Genomic DNA, 22374 nt, shown 5'->3' with positions numbered 1-22374 from the left:
GACAGGTCCACGGCCTCCTTGTAAGTCTTATAGCTGGACAGTAGTCTTGACTCCTTCCGTTTTTTCCAGGATCTCTCTAGAGTGGGTGCAGGGGTCCTCTTATTCAAAAAGCCAGGTATGAGCAGCATCTCCCACTAGCCAATGACAGATCTGGCTCACAAACACACCCCAGTAGTGGTCCAATCAGGACCACTGGCCGCAAAACTCATGCATACCACTCAGGCACACTGGCACCAGTTTGTGGATTAGGACCAGACAGTCCCAGCCCACTACCTGGCAGCAAACACACACAGCTCTTCAGTGGCCCGCCAAAAGCCTCTGCTTTCCCGGGCACTGGAAGTTCATATAAGGATTTTCCTGACCTCACAGGCCAGGGAAAACGCTAAAAGAGAAGATGGCCAAAGGACAAGCGAAAAATCTTGTGGCATGATGGCCATGTTTGACCACTAGCCACAGTTAGTAGCCTAACGCGGTAAGGCTAAAACAAAATGCACCAAACAATGCTAAAACGTCTCTGCTGCCACTAGCTTGTCCATTTAGCACACCTAGAATAATCAAAAATCCTCTGAGTGTTAGTCTAGGGCAAAACTAAAAGTGTACTCCACTATACTGCATTCTAAGATGATTTGTACAATGACAAAAACTACCACAAGTGGTAAAAAGCAACTAAAAGTAGTAACTAAGTAACTAGACTAAGGGAAATAATGTTTCCCAGTACTGGCAGCTTGAAGGCCATGCCCGTTTCCCCATAATGAGCAAAAGCCAGTGTAGTGAAGCTTAAGGCTTCAGTGCACTGTAAAAAGAACAGGTCAGATACAAAAATAAGTGCTACATGTTTGGGGATCCATAGAAATGGAAGGAAAGGTGCAGCAAAGAGGAATCTTTCCTAACAAGGCGCTAGTGTTTGTCAACTTGTAGAGAATAGCGAAGAGCATGCCAGCTTGTGGAGGTGGAGGTCAGAGTGTCCCAGTGGATGAAAGGAGACACTGCATGCTAAAAGCACAAAACATATTTTTTGGTTCACAGTCATTTTATTTAAAATGTTGCTGGAATTAGAAAATAACATACTACTGGACTTGAAAATATATTCAATCTTTAAAGAAAAGGTGAATGCCCTGAGCATTTGCTTGTATCTAGATTCCTGTATGAAACCATTTACGAGTTTAATGCAAGGGAACTGTTTGGTATGTGAATGACAACAAGGAATGTTGCATTTATACTGTAAACATGCTCCTGTCCTGATACAAAGGATGTCCTTATAAAAATGGACAGTTTCTCATTAACAATCAATATTACTGTATATTATAGGTTTTTCATTTTTCTTGAAATGTCTGCTGACCTATTCAACAATCTTCTGGTTATTTCTTGCAGGTGAATACACAATGATTGTGATTGTTGCAAATAAGTACGAAAACCTCACCCAGCGAATTCCAGTACATGTCCACAGTTATTTGGCCAACATATCTTTGGAAGCAGAGGAAGAGGTCCTGGTTGCAGGGAGAGATGTCACCTTTGAAGCACATCTGATGCCTTCGCCGTATGGCGCTCTTCTCGCTTGGGACTTTGGAGATGGCTCAACTCCTTCTGTGGGGCACCTCACTCGAGTTAATCACACCTACATCAACAGTGGATTGTACAGTATCACAGTGACAGCCAATAATACAATTAGTGAGTTGACGACTAGCCTGGACTTCTTGGTCTGGGAGGAGATCACAGGGCTGAATGTCTCCTCAGATGAGGTGACAGAGAAGGGGATGCTTATGATGGTCAATGCCTCAGTGGAGACTGGAGCCAACATTACCTGGGTCTTCGACATGGGAGACGGGACCAAGCTGCAAAAGACTGTGTCATTTGTGCAACATGTGTACACAAAGGAGGGCAACTACACCATCAATGTGACTGCAAGAAACCTTGTGAACTCTGTTTCTCAGTGCTTTCTGGTTCGGGTGTTTGTGCTGGAGGTACTGAAAATTGATCCATCCTCCTGCATCATGGAGCAACCAGAAGTGACCCTCACTGCCCATGTCTCCGGAGATTACTCCAACTACATCTTCGACTGGACCATTGGGGATGGGTCACCCAACATCAGCATCTTTGGAAACTCCATGGTAGTACACAATTTCACGCGGAGCGGCATCTTCCCCCTATGCCTGACCCTTTCCAGCAAAGTAAATAAGGCTCATTATTTCACTACCATCTGTGTGGAGCCAAATATTGTTAATGTCACCATTGTCTCATTCCCACCCTTTCTGAGAGTCGGTGTGGAGCACCAGTTTCAAGTATATGTTTTTCCCCTGTACAAATATACGTATATTTGGAATTTTGGAACTAATGATTCAGAGCGGTACAGTGGTACGGAAGTCAACTATACATACAGGAGCCCTGGGCTGTATCTTGTATCTGTGACAGTGTTCAACAACATCTCATCAAATAATGACACTGCCTTTGTGGAAATACAGGAACCTGTTGGTATTGCGACAATCAAACACAATGGTACAAAGGTCTTGGAAATCGATCAGGTCTACCTCTTTACAGCTTCTGGTAATGCCACAAATGCAAGGTATCAATGGGAGTTTGGCGATGGTACTATTCTGATGGGGCAGCTCGCAACACACACCTACAATAGCTCTGGTAGCTTCACTGTCACCTTGCTGAGTTATAATGATGTCAGTTCTAGTGAAGCAACACTAAATCTTACTGTGAAAAGACGGGTTCATGGGTTGGCTATTAATGCCAGTCGGACTGTGGTCCCGCTAAATGGTTCTGTTAATTTTATAGCAGATCTCCTTGATGGCGATGATGTCCGCTACTCCTGGATTCTTTGTGATCGGTGTACAGCCATTGTGGGTTCATCCACCATATGCTACACATTCCGCTCTATAGGGACATTTAATGTCATTGTGATTGCAGATAACGAGATCAGCTCCCAACACGACAGCATCTTTATTTATGTTCTCCAATACATTGAGGGCCTTCAGATCATTGCCAATGAGGTGTTGGATGGTTGTTGTTTTCCCACCAATAGAACTCTTCTGTTGCAAGCTGTAGTTGGAGAAGGTACCAACATCTCTTACACCTGGACTGTTCTGAACAAAGATGGCCTTGTGCAAAGTGTCAGTGGTAAAGTCTTATCTTTGAGCAGCCATGAAGCTGAGACATATAACGTTATTCTAAAAGCCACAAATATGTTGGGTGGTGCAATGGTCAACCGAACTGTTCAATTTGTTGAATGTGTTGGAGACGTGAGACCACAAGCTTTTCCTAACCCAGTAGCTGTAAATGCTTCTGTGAATATTAGTGCCAGTGTGTCCAGTGGTTCTAGTCTGATATACACTTGGCATCTCCCGGACAGAAATATAATTTCAACTTTGAACTCATACATAACACATATTTTTAAGAATCCTGGAATCTTAGAAGTGACAATCATTGCAGAAAATCAACTTGGCTCCTCTAATGCCACAATCCCTATCTTTGTCCAGGAGCCTGTAGTTGGTTTACGCCTTCTTGTCATAGATCACCATGATGACTATGTGCCCTCAGGGTACATTATGCTCTTTCATGGACAAATTGAAAGGGGCACAAATGTATCTTATAGATGGATTCTGCCCAACAGCTCTATGGCTGGACCGATAGCGGCCGTTCCATTCCCTACACCTGGTTTCTTCACCATTAGCCTCCAGGCATACAATAATGTAAGTTGGGCTGTAGCCACAAAGAATATCACGGTTGAAGATAAAATACAAGGGTTGGAGCTTATAGTAAGCAGGAATGTTGTAGAACCTGGTGAAAATGTGACCTTTACGATCAGTATGTCCTCTGGCTCTTCTTTGAGCTACTATATCAGTATAAGTGGAGATTGCTTTGTGCTCAGTAGTCCGAATTACACTCACGAGTTCACAAAAGTGGGAGACTATCATGTAACTGTTATAGTGCAGAACCAAGTCAGCATAGCGCAGACCTCTGTTGTTATTTCTGTTTTGGAAGTCATCCAAAATCTGGGAATATTGAACTGTTGTGAACCAGGGATGCCAACTGGGATAGAGAAGATGTTTACTGCAGAAGTAAGCAATGGTTCCCTGGTTGCCTACACATGGCAGTTTGATTTGCAAGGCCATTCCGTTACAAGCTTAGCTGGTCAAAGTGTCTCCTTCACTCCAGAGGGCGCAGGTCTTCTGAAGATTCACCTTAGTGCTTCTAATAGGCTAGGGGGCCAAAATATCACCAAAATAATTAGAGTCCAGTATCCGATTGTGGAAGTCTCCATCAAGCCAGTTAATACCTTTGTGAACAGAACAGTCTTACTTGAGGTTTTGGTTTTGCCAAGTGCTTGGGAGGTTGTCCTCTGGTGGAGTTTTGGAGATGGGTCTCCGTCACAAAGTTCAACCACAACTGCAAGCAATCATTCATACTTTCTGCCTGGGGACTTTCTTCTGGAGGTTAATGCCACCAACCTAATCAGCTTCTGTGTTTTCCAGTCAACAATTACAGTACGAACACTCGAGTGTGAAGAGCCTGAGGTCCAGCTTGTTCTTCCTCCTCAAGTCATTATGAAAAGATCTCAAAGGAACTACATAGAGGCAGAAATTAACCTCCGGGGATGTATAAGCTATCAAACAGAACACCTATGGAAGATTTATAGAGCCTCAAGCTGTTTAAGTTTTCAGAAATCTAACCAGGTTATCCTTCCCGGCGTTGATATGAGCAGACCACAGCTGGTAATCCCAAAGCTTGCACTGGAGATAGGGGATTACTGTTTCGTCTTTGCTGTTTCATTTGGAGATACACCACTTTCCAACAGCATTTTTGCCAACGTGACCATGACGCCGAGCAAACTGGTTCCTATTATAGATGGTGGATCATATCGGGTTTGGTCAAACAGTCGGTCTTTAGTCTTGGATGGTGAAAAGTCTTATGACCCCAATTTGGATGACGAGGATCAGACTCCATTGAGGCACACGTGGACCTGCACATCTTCATCAAAGGTGAGATTTTCTAGCTTCATTAACAACATTGTAATACTAATTTGCAAGTAACTCATGTTTACACACTTCCCTGGAGACTTTCTAATATGCTGGAACATGGCTTGTTGCAGATGTACAACACCATTGTACCTAGTACATCACAAAATAGTGTTATCAAGTTCAAGTTGTCTTGATAGATTTGTTATTAGATGAAAATGACATTGAACTTGTTTTTATGCATGCCATAAATATCCTGTGAATGCTATTGTTCTTGTAAGCAATTAGTAAATAGCGTATATAAATACTGTAGCTATTAGAACCATTGATGTTATTATACTTGCAATTAAAATCTATAATTAATGTATTCAAAAATATAACAATGCAAATACATACAATAATAACTCTTTCTCTTATTAAGTTCAGTTAACAAATCGCAATTCTCCAGAAAAGGATTTTCGTATGGCATTGTATCACAGTAACATGCCATTTTCATTTTGCCATTGAAAACCATAATTACGATTTAGAACGTTCACTGAATTTCAAAATGCAAGTACTAGTAAAATGCAACAAAAACCTACTGTTTTGAGGAACTATATTTTTTAAACATTGCCTTAGTGAGAAAAAGGGTTTGTGTGGTAGGGAATGGAGGTACTTTTTTGCACATAGTCCTGCAGGATAATCCACATTTGGCAGACCAAATACTTGTGCAATTAGTATTTGTGAGGATGCCATGAAATGAGCAATCGCGATGTTGTTAGTGGGCTCAGCTTCTTTACTATTTATTATGATGAGTTTCAGCTTTAGGGTTGGAGAAAATGCCCACAGGAGCTAGGACAAGATTCTAAAAATAAGGGCTAAATCTGGAAAAACAGTGGCAACGATACGCCAACAAAGCTGTAAACCTAGTCTTAACCAGTCTCTCTCCTTCTGGGGACTCCTAATCTATCAAATTTCCAAATGTGGTGAACAACATATAAGTTAATTCTTACTCTTGACACATTCTTTAGCCTCGTAGCTATCCTTATATCTCTAAACAAAAATGTTTCAACTTTTGGTCATCAGGAATGTACACAAACCTATTCTATAAATGTCCAGCCCTACTCTACAAACAAATGCTGAAATTGCTTCCATGGGCAGTCCCGTCCAGGAAGTACTTGCAGTTCCAACCTCTTCACAGCTTCTTGAATTTTCAAGACATGTACACAGTCTTTTGGCTTCTCTACGCCTCTCCATGGCCGTTTGACTTATCTCACTGTCTTTTGATTTCAATAGACCTCTCCATGGTCTTTCGGCTTCTCTCTCCCCTGCCTTTTGGTTTGAAATAGGGGTACTCTTTCTTGCAACCTCAAATGGGTGTCTCCTCTGTATTAAATGAGTATTTTACCCCCTTCATTGGAGTGCTTGACAGAAAGCCAATATTGTTACCCTCCTGTCAAGTTAATATTGTTAGCCTCCTCCCAAGGTCCCTCCAAATCAGGTTCAGGCTTTTTAGGGAAGAGGCTATTCTTCACACCTTTCTATTTCTTGCGGGATTCAAGTACAGAACCTTGCTGGGGTTTTCACCTCCTAACCCAGCCCGGATTCTTTTATCCTGTTTTCTGTATCCAGGAAAACTATTGTTGGATAGTCCTCCGCACGCAGGCTACCTCATCCCAGGTAACAATTTCCCTGTGCCTCCAGGGAGTGGTGAGTGGTACATTTGCTTCCTTCTGCCCTGTGATTCCCTCTGGCTGCCTCCAGCCCTTCTTATACTCTTGCTGTGGTGGGTGTTTCTATATGCTGACACATGTTAAGTCTTTCTCTTGGACAATCCTTGTTGAGTCCCTTGTTTCTCTTCCTCTCCATTGGCCTCCTAATGGAGTCTTAATAAATTATAATTAGCCTACTCTTATTAGGTCGGAGAAACATTGTCTTCCTTGATCTTAATTACTGGCTCTGCATCTTTAAATAAGCACTGTTCCATCTTAGATTTTCCTGCAAGAGTGTTTGTAGTTCCATGGTGCTCCAGAGCTACCTACTTTCTCTGGGTGAACGAGTGCACCCCTTCCGTCTGATTGTGCAGTTTGCAACCATCTTGAAATCCTTCTTCTCTGAAACACGGGTAAGCGCAAGCTTTTTGTAATACGTTTTTGTAGTTCTTGTTCGACTTGTTCCGCATTCAGGGACAAGGACTGCTGGAACACGTATTCCCCTTGTGCTGTCGCAAATTCCAGAGTACCCTGTGGGGATAAAAGAGTACTGCTACTCAGGGGGGGGTGGACAAGCCCAGGAAATCCCACTCCTTCCATCTTCTGCCGGGCACATTAGGGAACAGCCAGATTTCTTAAATCTCCTGTGGCTCGGCCTCCTCATGATTAAGGATAGTGCCTCCAACTGACCATATAGTCTAAATTCCCAATCCCTGGATTTTCTATGGATTTTTAGATTGGGAATATCCCTCATCAACAGTGTATGAATCCCTAAACTCTTTGAAACAGGATTAAAATCTTTTAGCTATATTACATAGACATTTTATTGAGCTCTACAGAAAGTGGAAAAGTCCTCAGCAGTCCCATTCATTAGACCATTCATTCAATTATTTTTTCCACTCATTTTTGTAATTTTATTTAATCAAGACAAACATTTGAGGTATGCTTTCTTACAGTTTTTGTCAATGTATTTTCTCTTGTCATTAATTGTTCTGTCATATTTGCAGTTTTAATGACTGTTTACTTTTTGTTTCGTTTTGCTTCCTATTTGTTTGCCACTTCTTTTTCCAATGTCATTTTTTTATTTTTACTTTTATTTTTACACAGATTTTACTTTCTTTTCTAAAAGAGAATGCGGTTTAGGAGGATTTTCAAATTGTTATTTTTGGAGACAAGAAAATGATTCTCAACAATTGTAGAGTAAATTAAACTTGTCTTTTCACTGCTAATAGGATGTGCTTTCTTTGAAATATATGATCTATGTGGACGTTAGCTCTAAGGAAAGGGAGTGATGTTGTTTAACTTTAAAGTATGCAGATTGGTAGCTTCCAGTGTTGTAACTGCTTGAAATACTTGAGTAAGTTCCAAATACAAGTCATTTAGCGCTTTATGTTGTTAACATATAACACAGATCAAGCCACCTCAAAGCAGCAATCAACATCCCAACAACCAAAACATTCCCCAAAAAAGAGAATCAATTAAAATGTTGCAAAATTATATTATATGCATAGCCAGATGTAGAGGTAGAAAAACAAAGAAAGGGGATCAGGAGAGAGAAACCACCACCATTAAAAAGAGAGAGATTCCAACTTCAGTTGTAGATCCGAACATAGCAGTCAACAAAGCAGGAGGCCAGTAATATCACTCCAGACACTGCCTAGACTCAGGGACGTCAATCCACCAAAATTCCAGGGCTAGCGGGAGTGATGTTGCACACTGATGACATCACATGAAGTGACATCATATGATCTTTGGCCCTGATGACAACACATGAAATAACATCACATGACATTTAACCCCCATGACATCACCTGAAGTGAAAATGTATATAAGCTTACATTTCATAAAATACCAAATCGGTACTAAAGCAGACATGAGACTTTTTAGATACCCATCATATTTATACTAGGGTGCTAACCTGATATGCCGTGGAAGGGGGGCATGTTAAGACAGGGGACGACTCATTCGAACCAACATAGTTCGGGGCTCAGCCATGCATAGGCCACTGCAGCCTCATAGGCCCATTTACTGCCATCCTATACCAATTATAGATGCCCATGTCTGGTCTAGTAATCATGTCCCAAGTAAAGCCTCACTTTCCTAGGTGCTTCCATAATTCGTTATGCCAAATGTAGTCTCTATTTGGGAAACTGCCTTTTTATGTCTGTTATAGCCTACGGCCTAGACACAGTCAAAATAGTTAAGTTGCAGCTTTATACAACCAAATGCTTCTTTCATATGCCAAGTGCATCCTCAAAATTCCAGTAAAGCCACCCAACGTCAGTTAATGCCTCATACAGCTGGCATGGTCACCATACATAAGGGAGAGCCTCCCATGTCTAATTGCTGCATCACACATTCTCCAGTAGTGCCATTAAATGCTATTTATGCCTAGTATAAGGTACAATATGTGCAGCCTCACATGTAATTGATTCCATCATGTGCCAAGCTCAGCCCCAAATGATCCATAAACACCACATAGTTCCTTATATGCATGGTATCTTTACCATGGTGATGTGCAGCCTCGAATACCAAGGAAATGACAATGAAAGTGTTATGCAAATGGTATGCCGCTACATGTAATGTGCAGCCTTCGTCCAGTTGCTGCTGTCATATGCCAAATGCAGCCTCAAATACCAACGAAACGCCCCTTTGTTCCTCATATGCATGGCATCTTTATCATCAGGGGTCTGCAGCCTGTGACTAATCACATGTTTTGGCCTAGGCCCCTATGATCCCTCACATTCGACTATGCTGTGTAAGGCTGGTGGGAAATGTAGTTCAAAACATCAGGATAGGCAAAGATGGCAGGCATTACAATGGGGCTTGCTGTCACCATCAGGCTGGTGTCCACTCCTCGGCCATTAACACCTCCTCTCACCTTCCAACAGCAAATTGGCAGGGTGCAAGCTGGCTACAAAAAGAGCGTGATTTCAGCTCCCATTCTCTCGGCTGTGCTCTTCACACAGAGATAGCCTCCCTGCCACCTGGTCTCTCTGCTGCTGGTTTGAACGACCTGGACGACATGTTTTCTGCATGATCTCTGGCCTTATTCCTGTCTTTGACCCCACCCCTGAAATCCCACCCAACTGCCATATCCAGTTTTCAGGAAAAAGCATGTGCAGAGAAATTATTTTCTAGGTATTTCTCATGTGGTTCATAGCCATCAGATGTGTGGGACGGAAGAAGCAGACAGTAGTGTGTCGCGGAAAAGATAAAACATGACTCGAAAGTTCCACACAATTAAAATCCAAAAATAATTAATTATAATTTGAAACTAAAATCAATCCTAACATTTAAACTATAATATAAAATATAAAACTTTAAAATATTAAAATAAAAGAATAGAAACATTGAACATTAAATTAAAAAATATTACAAATTAATAATTTCAAAATTAAACAAAAGGTAAAAAAATACAAAATCTTGTGCAACAAAATCATAATTCAAGAGACCATAATCAAAACTGAGTTCCAAAACAGCAAATCAAAAAGGACATTTAAAATAAGAATAAAAATCAAACTTTCCAAAAACTTTTTATTAAAATATTGTTATTCAGGCTGTGCTGTTTTATGAGCAAAGGTCACTTCCCCAGAGAGAGAAGATGCACTGTTTGCATGCCGGCAATGCTTCAGAGTGGGGTTAAGGGCAGATTTTGACTAAATGTATAGCTTAGGGTCCGGGTTAATTCCTGGGCCTCAGGTTATAGCAGGGCTCCACTGGGTCGAGTACCTGACCCTTCAGGGCAGGTTGGGGTGGAGGGCAGGGGCCAAGGGTTGTAGTAAGTATCACTCGGGGTTCTACATCAGGAGCAGGAGCGGTCCAGGAGGGGTCCTCACATTCTTGGTATGGGTGGCGTGAACCCAGGACTTTACACCTTGCAGCTTCAGGGCGGTGTCTGTGGCATAATGAGAGTAATTGTCATTTCCACCTGGGATGTAAGCTATTTTCACGAGCAGAGCCCTTGAGCACCACTAGGTCTCCTTCCTGTATTGAATGTAGTTTTTGCTGGCCTGGCGGTGAATCTGTTTCATGACAGAAGTAAGGTGTTTGAAATAAGCCAGAACTGAACTGAATCATCAGTCAGTGCTAAAGGCAACCTGCTCACAGAGGGAGGAGCTTCAGCCAGCAGGTGCATTGGTCTTGCCATCAGGATCTCAAATGGAGAGAATCTAGCAAAGCGGCTGGGCATACCTCTCATGTACCTGAGGGCAAGGAGCAAGGCGTCTGGCCAGCGTAGTCTTGTCTTTGCTCACACTTTTGCCAGCTTGATCGTGAGCTCCCCATTCCTCCTTTCTGTTTTCCCTGAGCTTTGTGGTCTGTATGGTACATGCAACATTTAGTTAATCCCTAGGGCCTGGCACACGTACGTCATCACCTGGTTGGCAAAATATGGGCCTCTGTCACTAGAAAGAATAGAGGCCACTCCCCACCTTGGACAAATGTCCCTAAGTAATCTTCAGGTCACTGTGATAGCATCATCCCGGATACATGGGAAGGCCTCCACATATTCACTGAACATGTCAACCTTGACCAGAATATACTGGTATTTACCCACTGATGGCAATGTTATGAAATCCATTTGGATCTCATACCAGGGCCCAACAGGGGGCTGGTGGGCGGAGCCAGCGCAGCAACCTTCACTTACTTACCAATGTTATGAAGCTGGCAGATGTGGCACTACTGAACAAAGCATTTTGCTCTCTGTCACACCACAGGGGCGAACCAGGTACTCCTTATATAGCTAGTGAAGGCATTGCTACCCACATGTGCGGTGTTGTGTGCCATGCGAATCAGATATTCCTTGGCAAAACGTGGTGCCACTGGTTTCCCTTCACAGTCCTGAGTCATCCTGGGTGCACCCCATCCTTCTAAGTTTCTCTAGCTCTTGTGTCCTTAGGGTAGCCTGCAGTGTGTGTAGCATTGTTGTCAGTTGTGCGACAAGATCTTGTACTGGTAAATTGGGGAGTATTAGAGCCGTGTCTTGTGTCCCCTCAGGTGTACTTTGGGGAGCCTGTTTAGCTGTCTGGTCTGCCAAGTTGTTACCTGTTGCCTGCCAGGATGTTCCGGTCTGGTGTGCTTTACAGTGCATTATTGAGAGAGTGTCAGGTAGGAGCAAAGCATCTAAAAGGGCAGCGACATGGGAAGCATTCCTGATTGGAGTCCCAGCTGATGTGTGATATCCCCTTTCCCACCAGATGATGCCAAAATATAGGCACACACCTAGTGCATAGCTATTATCAGTCAAGATATTAACCTGCTTCTCTGACATCAGTCTGCAGGCTCTGGGCAGAACAAGGGGGCGATATGTGCTCTACTTCCAGGACATTCAAGGTGTTGTTCACTTCATCCTAGGACACCATGTCATAACCGGATATGAGGGCCCCATCAGACATTCTCTGTTCTACGGACCCGTCCACAAATAGTGTATGGGCCCCAGGGTTTGGAGTGGCAGACAGGTCAGGGTGGACGGTAACCTGCTGATGTACTACCCGGAGGCACTCATGCTCCTCGAGGTACTCATCACAACCTGGCAATAGAGAGGTGATGTTGAAATCAGGAGCCCTCTCTATGGTAATGTTTTTACTGTTGAACCGGATCTCCTCATATATCAGTTTGCAGGCTGGGGAAAGATGTTGGGTCCTGCTATGTGTCAAAAAAGCGTGCACAGAGTGGGCTACCCTAACAACAAGCTCACTGTCCAGAACAATATTCTTGCTCTTCTGAACCAGGTACACAGAGCTTGCAGCACCGCCCAAGCAGGAAGATAGGGCAGTATGGCAGGGTCAAGCGAAGTGCTGTAGTAGGCCAGAAGATGCAGTGCACCACAAGGATCTTGAAGCAGTACGCCAGAAGCTATTCCTTTCCTCTCATGATAGTAAAGGATGAAGTGTTTGTCATAGTCAGGCAAGTCCAATGGAAGTGCATTGCACAGGGCTGCTTTGACTTTAACTTGTACAAAGGCTTCTCTTTGCTCAGGGGCCCAAGGCAAGGGGTCTACCTTATCCAACAGGATGGCCTCCTGCAGTGGTCTTACTAAAATGGCAAAATCACAGATCCACTGCCGGCAGTATCCTACTACACATATGAAGGAGCGCAGGTCGCTCTGAGTCACTGGGGGAGATAAGGCTGAGATAGCCTTCACTCTCTCTGTATCCATGGACATGCACCCCTTGCTGATGATATGCCCCAAATACTTCACCTCAGTTTTACAGAACTGCAGCTTCGCCTTTGATGCCTTATGGCCTCTGCTAGCCAGCACAATGAGCAGATGAACCATATCAAAAGCGCACAGTTCCTCTGCTGATCTACAGCAGATCATCCACATAGATCAAAAGCCGGGCAACACTATCTCCGAAAGGTTGTCGTGGAAAATTTGGGAGAACACTGTAGGGTCATTCTTTTCCACATCATCTGGACACCGTTAAATGAAAAGGCGGACAGATGCCAGAAGTCTGTATGCAGAGTAACACTGAAGAAGGCACTGCAAAGATCGATGACACTGAAGTGGGAAGCAGTCACAGGGATGGCATCTAAGAGCGGCAGGATTTGGGGTGACGGCCGTCAGGGGCTCCACCATAAGGTTGATGGGCCTGAGGTCCTTAACTAAGTGATAGGTATTAGAATTGGGCTTTTGCACTGCTATGATAGGGTGTCTAGCACTGCTGTCAGCTTCTTCTCATCCACCTCCGTCAGAACCATGACAGACAAGGTAGGGCAGAGATTTCTGAATCCCTCTGTTTGGGCGCTGGTTTTGCAGATCTCCATGAAGAGCTCATCAGGATTGTCTGGGATGTCGAGAGTGCCTTGACCTTTTTTGCAAAGATCACTGCACCCACCTTTCCCAGGAAATCTATCCCCAGCAGGTTTTCACAGGAAGACGCGCTCAACATGAAAGCCTGTGTGCCAGTAAGGGGACACAGACGAACCCTAGTTGGCAAGGTGACAGGCACCTTAGCGGGGATGCCCTCTAGCCCTACAGCTGTGACCGTTCATCCAGACACTGTGGTATACGGGAACTATCCCAGCCTCACTGTGCTGAAGGTGGCTCCTGTGTCCACCAGCATCCTGCCATGCTTATTACCTACCTGGGCTGTCATATAGGGGCCACTGGATGGAAAGGGGAGGGTTAGTGCAGAGACTCAACTCAGAGACTAATAGCCCTGCCCTCAGGCTACAAGCTGCCAATGTCAGTGTGCGTGACTGATGTGCTTATTACCTTATTGTGGCAATTCTTACCTTATTACTTGATCTGGCAGACAGGTAGCTAGACACTGGTACAGCAGGCAGCATGGAGGGCAGGTTCACCTTTTCGAATGGATTGTGTCCTCCCACGTATTCCTCATTTTATGATAATTCGTTATCAACAGCTTTGCTGCTTCGGAAAAAAAAAATTCTCGGCAGAGGGTGCTATGCTCGAGGTCGTGGCTTCGACTGTCCCTCGACGGTCTCCGCACCTTGTCGATGTCACTGATGGTATAAATAGCTCGAGCTGTGCCCGTTGCTTCAGTTCCGTTTTTCCGATTGCTTCGCTCTCGAGAACGGCGCGCTTCGAAGTTTTCTCCTGGAAAATGTCGTCTTCTTCTACACCTTCGACACCCAAGACTGGGTTTAAAAAGTGTATCGACTGCAGATCGAAGATGTCGATCACGGATCCTCACCGCGTTTGTCTCTGGTGCCTCGGTTCAAATCATCGAACCTGCGACTGTGGCTCCTGTCAGTCAATGACGGAGAAGGCCCTTCGTGAGAGGAAAGGTAAACTGGCGGTGGGGAGAGAAGCTTCTAAAGCCCTGAAGGCTGTGTCCAAAAAATATAAAAAATCGAGCGATTCGAAGGAATCGGATCGCCATAGACACTCTAAGAGGTCTCGATCCCATAGTAGATCGAGATGCTCTTCACCTTCTTCTTCTAAAAGAGTGAAAAGGAGACATAGATCTCCTTCGTCATCTTCCGATTCTTTGACCGAAGAAATTTGATGTCGACTAAATCGGATTCCCCCAGAAAATGGGAGGAATTTCGAAAAAAGATGATGCAGGTATTTGAGAATGCGGTCTCGACCCCCTCGAATAAACCTCAGAAGAGCCATACCCCTAAAGTCGCTCCATTGGACTACAAAGGGAAGTCGGGAACTACTGCGGTAAAAACCAGTAGTGTCGAGGATACTCGAAAAACCCGAATCGACGCCAAATCGTCGAAGACTCATCGAGAGTCGAGTACCTCTCCGGTACCACATAAAAAACACAAGTCGTCGAAAACTTCCAAAACTTCGTCGACGCCATCGGCGCCGGCTGCTTCGACATCGAAGCCAAAAGCATCTTCAACACCTGTGTTGAAGTCTTCATCGAAGTCGTCGAAGATTCCTTCGACACCTTTGAAAAATTCTCCCATTCCTTCGACAAATATTCAGGAGGAAGAGAGGAGATTTACTCCATTACCTAGATCAGACGTTTTTAAGTCTATGGGCCTCATTACACGGATGGCGGAGAACCATAGCGCTATTAGTGCCATGGTTCATGCCGGTAATTTACCGGCACCGCCTTGGTGGAAAGGGGAATTACCGGCCCATTCCAAGTTTGGCGGGGCGGTAATTCCCCCTTCCACCATTGCCCTTCCCCATTCCCAATTTTGCCCCATAGGGCATAATGGGAATGGGGAAGGCGCTAATTACGGTACTGCAAATTGCGGTACCGTAATTAGCTCCCTGAGTCCCTTTGCGGGTTGGTTTTTAACGCCTGCAAAAAGCAGGCGTTAAATTCCCCAACCCGCAAAGGGACCTCGTAGTAAGGCGGTAAGGATTTACCGTTACCGGTAAAATACCGGTAACAGTAAACCCTTACCACCATCCGTGTAATGAGGCCCTATGTGTTCAATTTATGAAGAATCTGGCTCGCAGGATGAGGAAATCTCTCCTTTTGTAGTACAATATGGCACTAGACAAGTTCCAGAAGAACTTATAGACCCAGAATCTAAAATGAGAGACCTGAGTGAGACTCTGCATTCTGCTAGTGGCACTGACACGTCACCAGAATTAGAGTTTGCTAGACCTGATCCTGCAGAACATGCAGATTCGGGGTACAGGAGTCTTATGAAGAGAGTAATAGAATGTATGGGTTGGGGTAACACTTCACCCATCTTTTAACAGGATGAAATGACGGACATAATTGTTTGAGGTCCTCAGAAAGACCCAGTTCTCCCCTTCCATAGAGCACTTCAGAGGACAGTGGAAAAGAACTGGGAAAATCCTGAAAGTATTGCTGCTGCAAACAGTAATTTCCCCAAAAAATATAGACCAGCTGGTTCTGATCCTGAATACTTGAAAAGACATCCGACTCCAGAAAGTCTAGTTATTCAAGCAGCGTCTACCTCTAAACAGACTGCTTATCCTACTATCCCTCCGGATAGAGAGGATAAAAAGGTTGATGCTTGGGCCTGTAAAGTTTTTACTTCAGGCAGCATGGCTCTTAAATCAACCATTGTCACCTGTACCCTGTCCAGGTTCACCCATACCCTGTGGGACTGTATTTCGGCGGCGGCTGATCATATTCCGGAAGGCGAGGAAAGGGAAGGCTTCCTGAATATTGTCAAAGACAGAAAGGAGGCAATGGAGGAACGCCTCCAGTCTGGTCTGGATACTGCTGATAGTATCAGCAGATCCATAGCTGCAAGCACTGTGCTATGCAGATTTGCGTAGTTGAGGAAGTCGGGGTTTTCACCAGATGTGCAGGCCAGACTTCTCAACATGCCCTTTGATGGCTCGAGGCTGTTTGGTAGTAAAGCTGATGAAAGCCTAGAAAAACTTCAGACCTCAAAAGCGGCAGCTAAATCTCTTAGTGCCTCCATGCATCAGCCTCAGAAACCCTATTCCGCCTCATCTTCCTGGAGGGGTCGTTCTTTTCGGTACTAATCCTCTTTTGGTAGAGGAAGAGGACAGGCTTTTCAAAGAGGCAAAAGGAATTTCCCTCGTGGTGCACAAGGAAGAGGTGCGAAATCAGCCTCAGGATCGGCATCTTTGCCCTCAGCCACTCCTGCAGCCTCCTCCAAATCACTCTGAGACCTTGTTAAACAAAACCCCAGTGGGAGGCAGGATCTCTCAGCATCTGAAGGAATGGCGGGGCATTACCTCAGATGCTTGGGCACTGGAAACAGTAGCTCAGGGTTACTGTCTCCCCTTCCTAAAGAGGCCTCAGAATCATCCACTGGGAACCAACTCTGTCAAAATTTCAGATCCGCTCCTGTTGCAGGAAATTTTAACCCTGCTAGGGAAAGGTGCTATAGAACAAGTACCTGTAGCGGAAAGGAACAAGGGTTGGTACTCATACCCATACTTTCTCATTCCAAAAAAGGACGGAGGATTGAGACCCATCTTGGACTTAAGAAACTTGAAAAAGTTCCTCAGGAAGGACAAGTTCAAGATCGTGACCCTTTCTCAGATCCTTCAGGCTCTACAACTCCAAGACTGGTTGGTATCATTGGACCTTCAGGATGCCTACTTTCATGTGCCAATCCATCCCAAGCACAGAAAGTACCTGAGGTTTGTGATTGGCAATTCTCACTATCAGTCTCGAGTTCTGCCATTCGGGTTGACCTCTGCCCGAGGGTTTTCACCAAATTAATGGCGGTGGTGGCAGCGAGTCTCAGGAGAGGGGGGATTCACGTCTACCCCTACCTGGACGATTGGTTGATCACAGCACGTTCTCCCGAACAAGCTCAGGAACATCTTTCGATCACCTGCCACTTCCTTCACAAATTGGGCTTCTCCCTCAATTTCAAGAAGTCACACATGATACCATCTCAAAAGCTCCAGTTTATTGGAGCAGCCTTGGATACTTCCTCGGGAAAAGCCTTGCCTCCCGAGGTGAGAGCTCTCCACATTCTGCAGATGGTAACAAAGTTCCAGAATGCTCAGCATCTACCGGCCTTTGATTTTCTGAGGTTGCTCGGCCTTATGGCATCCTGCATTTTCCTAGTGCCAGAGGCCAGATTGAGAGTGAGATCCCTTCAATGGGCACTCAGAACTCAGTGGTCCCAGTTCCTGGGGAATATGTCGTATCTTCTGCAAGTCCCGAACGCAGTGGCTCAGGATCTTCTATGGTGGGCTTGCAACGACAATATCCTCAAAGGAGAATCTTTTTGGCAACAATGGCCGGAGATAACAGTAGTAAAGGACGCCTCACTCACGGAGTGGGGTGCATATGCCAACGATCTGACATTCAGCGGTCGTTGGTCTCCATCGGAGTCCAAACTACACATCAACCTATTGGAGCTGAGGGCAATCAGATTAGCGCTGAAGGCCTTTCTGCCCTCTGTACAGGGAAAGAATCTCCTGATAATGATGGACAACACAATGGCCATGTACTACCTCAACAAGAGTGGAGGCGTAGGGTCACTACCACTGTGCAGAGAGGCAATGCAGCTCTGGTTCTGGGCAATAAGAGAAGGAGCCTCTCTATCGGCAGTTCACCTAGCAGGAGAGCAGAACACGGCGGCCGACGCTCTGAGCAGGTGTAGCACAGTTTCCCACGAGTGGGAGGTAGCTCAAGAAGTCCTTCTGGAGATCTTCACCCTTTGGGGAACCCCTGAAGTGGATCTGTTCGCCACTGTGATCAACCGGAAGTGCGAACAGTACTACTCAAGGGAATTTCCGCCGAGAGGAGCTCTGGGAGATGCATTTGTAGTGGAGAGGAAGTTTCCACTGCTGTATGCGTTTCCTCCAGTCCCCGTGATTCCTCAAGTAATCAGGAGGTTGAGAAAGTTCAGAAAAACCATGATCCTAATAGCCCCGGATTGGGCCAGGAGTACGTGGTACCCGAACCTCCTAGACATGTCCATCTGCCCTCCAATACGTCTTCCGCAAAGAGAGGATCTTCTCTCGCAAGAGGAAGGTCGGGTTCTCCATCCAGAGGTCAAGACACTTAACCTTCACGCATGGTTTCTGAGAGGTTGAGATACAAGGATTGGGATCTTCCGGAAGAAGGCCAGCAACAAAATCTTTGTACCGATGTCGCTGGAACAAGTTCAGTAACTGGTGCAAAGATAAGGATGTGGATCCTTTTCAGTGTGGCACCCCAATGGTGCTTTCTTTCCTATTACACCTATTACATCTAGCCAATCTGGATATCTTGCTGAGCTGTCCATTTTCAAGCGCTCCTCGGAAGAGGTTTCATACTTCAAAATCCCATTAATCATTCAATTCCTGAAAGGGCTTACTAACGTATACCCTCCAGTACCTTTTCATGTCCCAACTTGGGATTTAAATCTAGTACTTACATTTCTAACTTGTATACCTTTTTAGCCTCTGCACTCCCGTCCATTGAGGCTTTTAACATTAAAGGCTGTTCTTCTTTTGGCCTTATCATCAGCCCGCAGGGTTAGTGAACTACAGGCTCTCTCATGTAAACCTCCATATACTACTTTTTATAAGGACAAGGTAGTTCTTAAAGTTAAACCTTCCTTCTTACCAAAGGTAGTTTCTGACTTCCATTTGTCACAAAAAATCATATTACCGACATTCTATCCTTCTCCTTATTTGGGAAAAGAAGAGGAGAGACTGCATAGACTAGACCCCAAAAGGGCTCTCAGTTTTTACATTTCAAGAATGTCAAAATTACGTCAAGATGACCAACTCTTTGTGGGTTATACTGGTCATAAACTGGGATTATCAGTGACAAAACAAACCATATCCCTCTGGATCATTCTGGCTATAATTGAATGCTACAGATTGGCGGGAAAAGACCCTCCAGATGGGCTTCGAGCCCATTCTACTAGGTGAATGGCTACTTCTGCGGCTCTGAAGAGGGGGGTCCCTGCAGCAGACATTTGTTCAGCTGCAACATGGAAATCAATGCATACTTTCATCAAGCATTATTGCTTAGATGCTTCCTCCTCCAATGATGGATTATTTGCCAAGGTGGTTCTTTCGTTCTGTACATGAAAACAGTATCTAGTACTCCACCTCCAAAATTGCCACTGCTATGGGTCTATCATAAGATGATGAATACGTGGGAGGACACAATCCATTCAAAGAACAAGTTACTTACCAACTGTAATGTTCGTTTGACTGGATGTTCCTCCCACGTATTCCTCATCGACCCTCACATCCTGCCTCGCAGTACAGTTTGCGTTTTCTTACACTTTCCTCTCACGAAGAGTGCATCAGTCATGAGGCACACCTGGGTGTTCCTCCTATATTTCATCGAAAAAACAGAACTGAAGCAACGGGCGCAGCTCGAGCTATTTATACCATCAGTGACTTCGACAAGGTACGGAGACCGTCGAGGGACAGTCGACGCCATGACCTCGAGCACAGCGCCCTCTGCCGAGAATTTTTTTTTCCCGAAGCAGCGAAGCCGGTGATAACGAATTATCATAAAATGAGGAATACGTGGCAGGAACATCCAGTCAAAAGAACGTTACAGTTGGTAAGTAACTTGTTCTTCTCTGGGACTGGTATACCTTGGTCCATAGATTGCTGGAAAAGTGGAAAGTTAGAATCCACGTGGCTTGAAAGGGCTGTTGTTAACAGCAGGAAATGGACAGAGTTCAGGAGTGGAGGCCGCAGAACGGGAGTGAGGTTAGTCAGAGAAGGTGTAGATGTCAAGGTGCTCTTCAGGTCATCAGGGACTTAGACCTGGTTCTGGATCCGAGGCACAGTCACCAAAAAACAGTAGAAGTGGTAGGCAGGCCAAAATGGGGGAGGCCGTGAGGGAGACCGCAGACAGGGCCACAGTTTTGAACCTTGGGGTTATATAAGGTTGTTGCTCCCACCCAGGAACACAACATGTGGTTGCCAGGGATACTTTTTTGTGTGTGGTCTCCAGACCAGACAACTGGTTTATTTGGTTGTTCAGGGACAAGTTTGTGGTTTCCAGGGGAGGGGAGATGGGCACACATTTTCAGGTAATTACAAGGTGAAGGACACGTGCACCTCTAGAGCCCACCCATTCCCAAAGTGGGGAAACTAGATTCTGTGTGATTAAACCTATAGAGTGCAGGGCAGTTGGGATTCATTGCAGGACTGGGGAATGGAGGAGGTTCCCAGAAAGGGTGCAAGAGGTCAGGGGCTAGCTTGGTGACTCAGGATGATTACAGAGCTTGAGCAAGTGGCTTTCCAGAGCCCACCCACTCCCATGATAAACACAAGCGGAACTTGTGCTAGGGGGTTCAGGGTGGGACAAGTAGGTAAAAAGGTAATGCCGGATTATTGGATCTGGAATTCTGGTAGCTGGATCGGGGAACAGGTCTTATTGGTTTTTGAGAGTCCTTTCCCAGGGCTGTAGGAATTCCACAAACCCCCCACATACCACAGGTGCAGGGGACAGAGAGGACTAAACCTAATGGCAGAAACTCAACACAGGCCCACGCACACACACTGTCCAGTGTGCCAGAATAACAATACACTCACCGGAGAACATGCAAGTACTTGACAGAAATAAACAGCAAGTATAAACAGTTCAGCGGATATATAGGCATATCCAGTGCAAGGTGGAAAATATATTTGGGAAACATGAAAGTCACACACAGCCATTTTCACACATGTTCCCCCAATATGTTTCCTTTGGACCCACTAGGTCGGCTGTGGCTACTATACATGTCTTTCGGGCCCACTAGACACGGCCTTTGGCCCTGGCCAGTGAGCAAAGCCTTTGGTCGTACCCAATGTATATTTTAAAGCACTACCTTCCTTTATTACTTACTAGCCATGGCCTTTACCCATGACCATTGGCCCGGGTCCCTTTACATGTTACCCCAATAACTTTCTTCCAGTCCTACTAGCCAAGGCATTTGGCCATGACCAGAGCCCACAGCCTTCAGCCGTGGCCACTCTACATGTTGCTCCAATATGTTTCCTAAATGGTCCCACTAGGTTTCTTTTGGACACACTAGCCATGGCCTGCGGCCGTGCTCACTTTCCATATTGCACCATTCGGATCCTTAAAGTAACCCAGTACCAATATTCTTTGGCCACACCCATTGCCCCCGACCCCACTATAGCTGTAAAATTGATCTTTTGCTGGTATTTTTTTTTACTCTTTTTCCCCACATTTTTTTCCCCATAACCATGGTTATATTTACAATGTACTACAAATAACCCTGGTTAGCCGTAAACGCCCAAATCACGTGATGCATTTTCATTCCCAATCCCCGTTTTCTACTATAACCGTGCTTATCCGCAGCATAACCCTGGTTATGCGAAAACGTTCAAGCTCTGGACTTGGCACGCAGCCCCTCTTCCCCTTGGCCCCCCACCCACTCCCAAGTTCACATGGTGTCCTCTTTCCCCCTCCCCACCTCTAGCCTAATGCCATTTCATCCTTTTTCGTCCTCCAAATGGAATTCTTACCACTTTTCGTGTTCAGCTCTCCCCGGTTATACCCATTTCTCACATCGAACCAAAAAAAAGGCATCTTTTTCATTTCTGAATATATTTTCACAACTACTGGATGGAATAACCCCAGACCCCTCCCAGAAATCAAGTGAACTGAAAATTGAATTGCTAATAACGTTTGACATTGCATGACGGATGTGGCTGATATTTAGCAAACAAAAAGTTTGTCACACCAAATACCCCCACACCCTTTCCCAAAACCTCCCAGACCGGAATATTCAGAAAGATTTGTTAAAAAGTGAAAACGTTATTGAGGAAGCAAAAAAAACACTGTTTTCGACCTACTCCCATTCATTTTCCCATAGAGAATAATGTGATGCGCCCGCTTTCCTGGCGCGTT

General features: G+C 45.0%; 1 protein-coding gene across 1 annotated transcript in view; it reads left to right on the top strand.

The window, feature by feature from the left end:
- Positions 1-22374, top strand: part of PKD1 (polycystin 1, transient receptor potential channel interacting) — a 1742473-nt gene that overhangs the window by 591601 nt on the left and 1128498 nt on the right. Inside the window, exon 15 of the mRNA XM_069647332.1 lies at positions 1372-4982. Coding sequence (XP_069503433.1) covers positions 1372-4982 — 3611 coding nt within the window. The remainder of the gene's footprint in view (positions 1-1371; positions 4983-22374) is intronic.

Source organism: Ambystoma mexicanum, chromosome 2q (genome assembly GCF_040938575.1).
Source record: "Ambystoma mexicanum isolate Mex_15411 chromosome 2q, UKY_AmexF1_1, whole genome shotgun sequence".
Taxonomy (NCBI): Eukaryota; Metazoa; Chordata; class Amphibia; order Caudata; family Ambystomatidae; genus Ambystoma; species Ambystoma mexicanum.
Note: the sequence above shows the minus strand (reverse complement) of the source record. Positions and strands in the feature narration are given on the sequence as shown.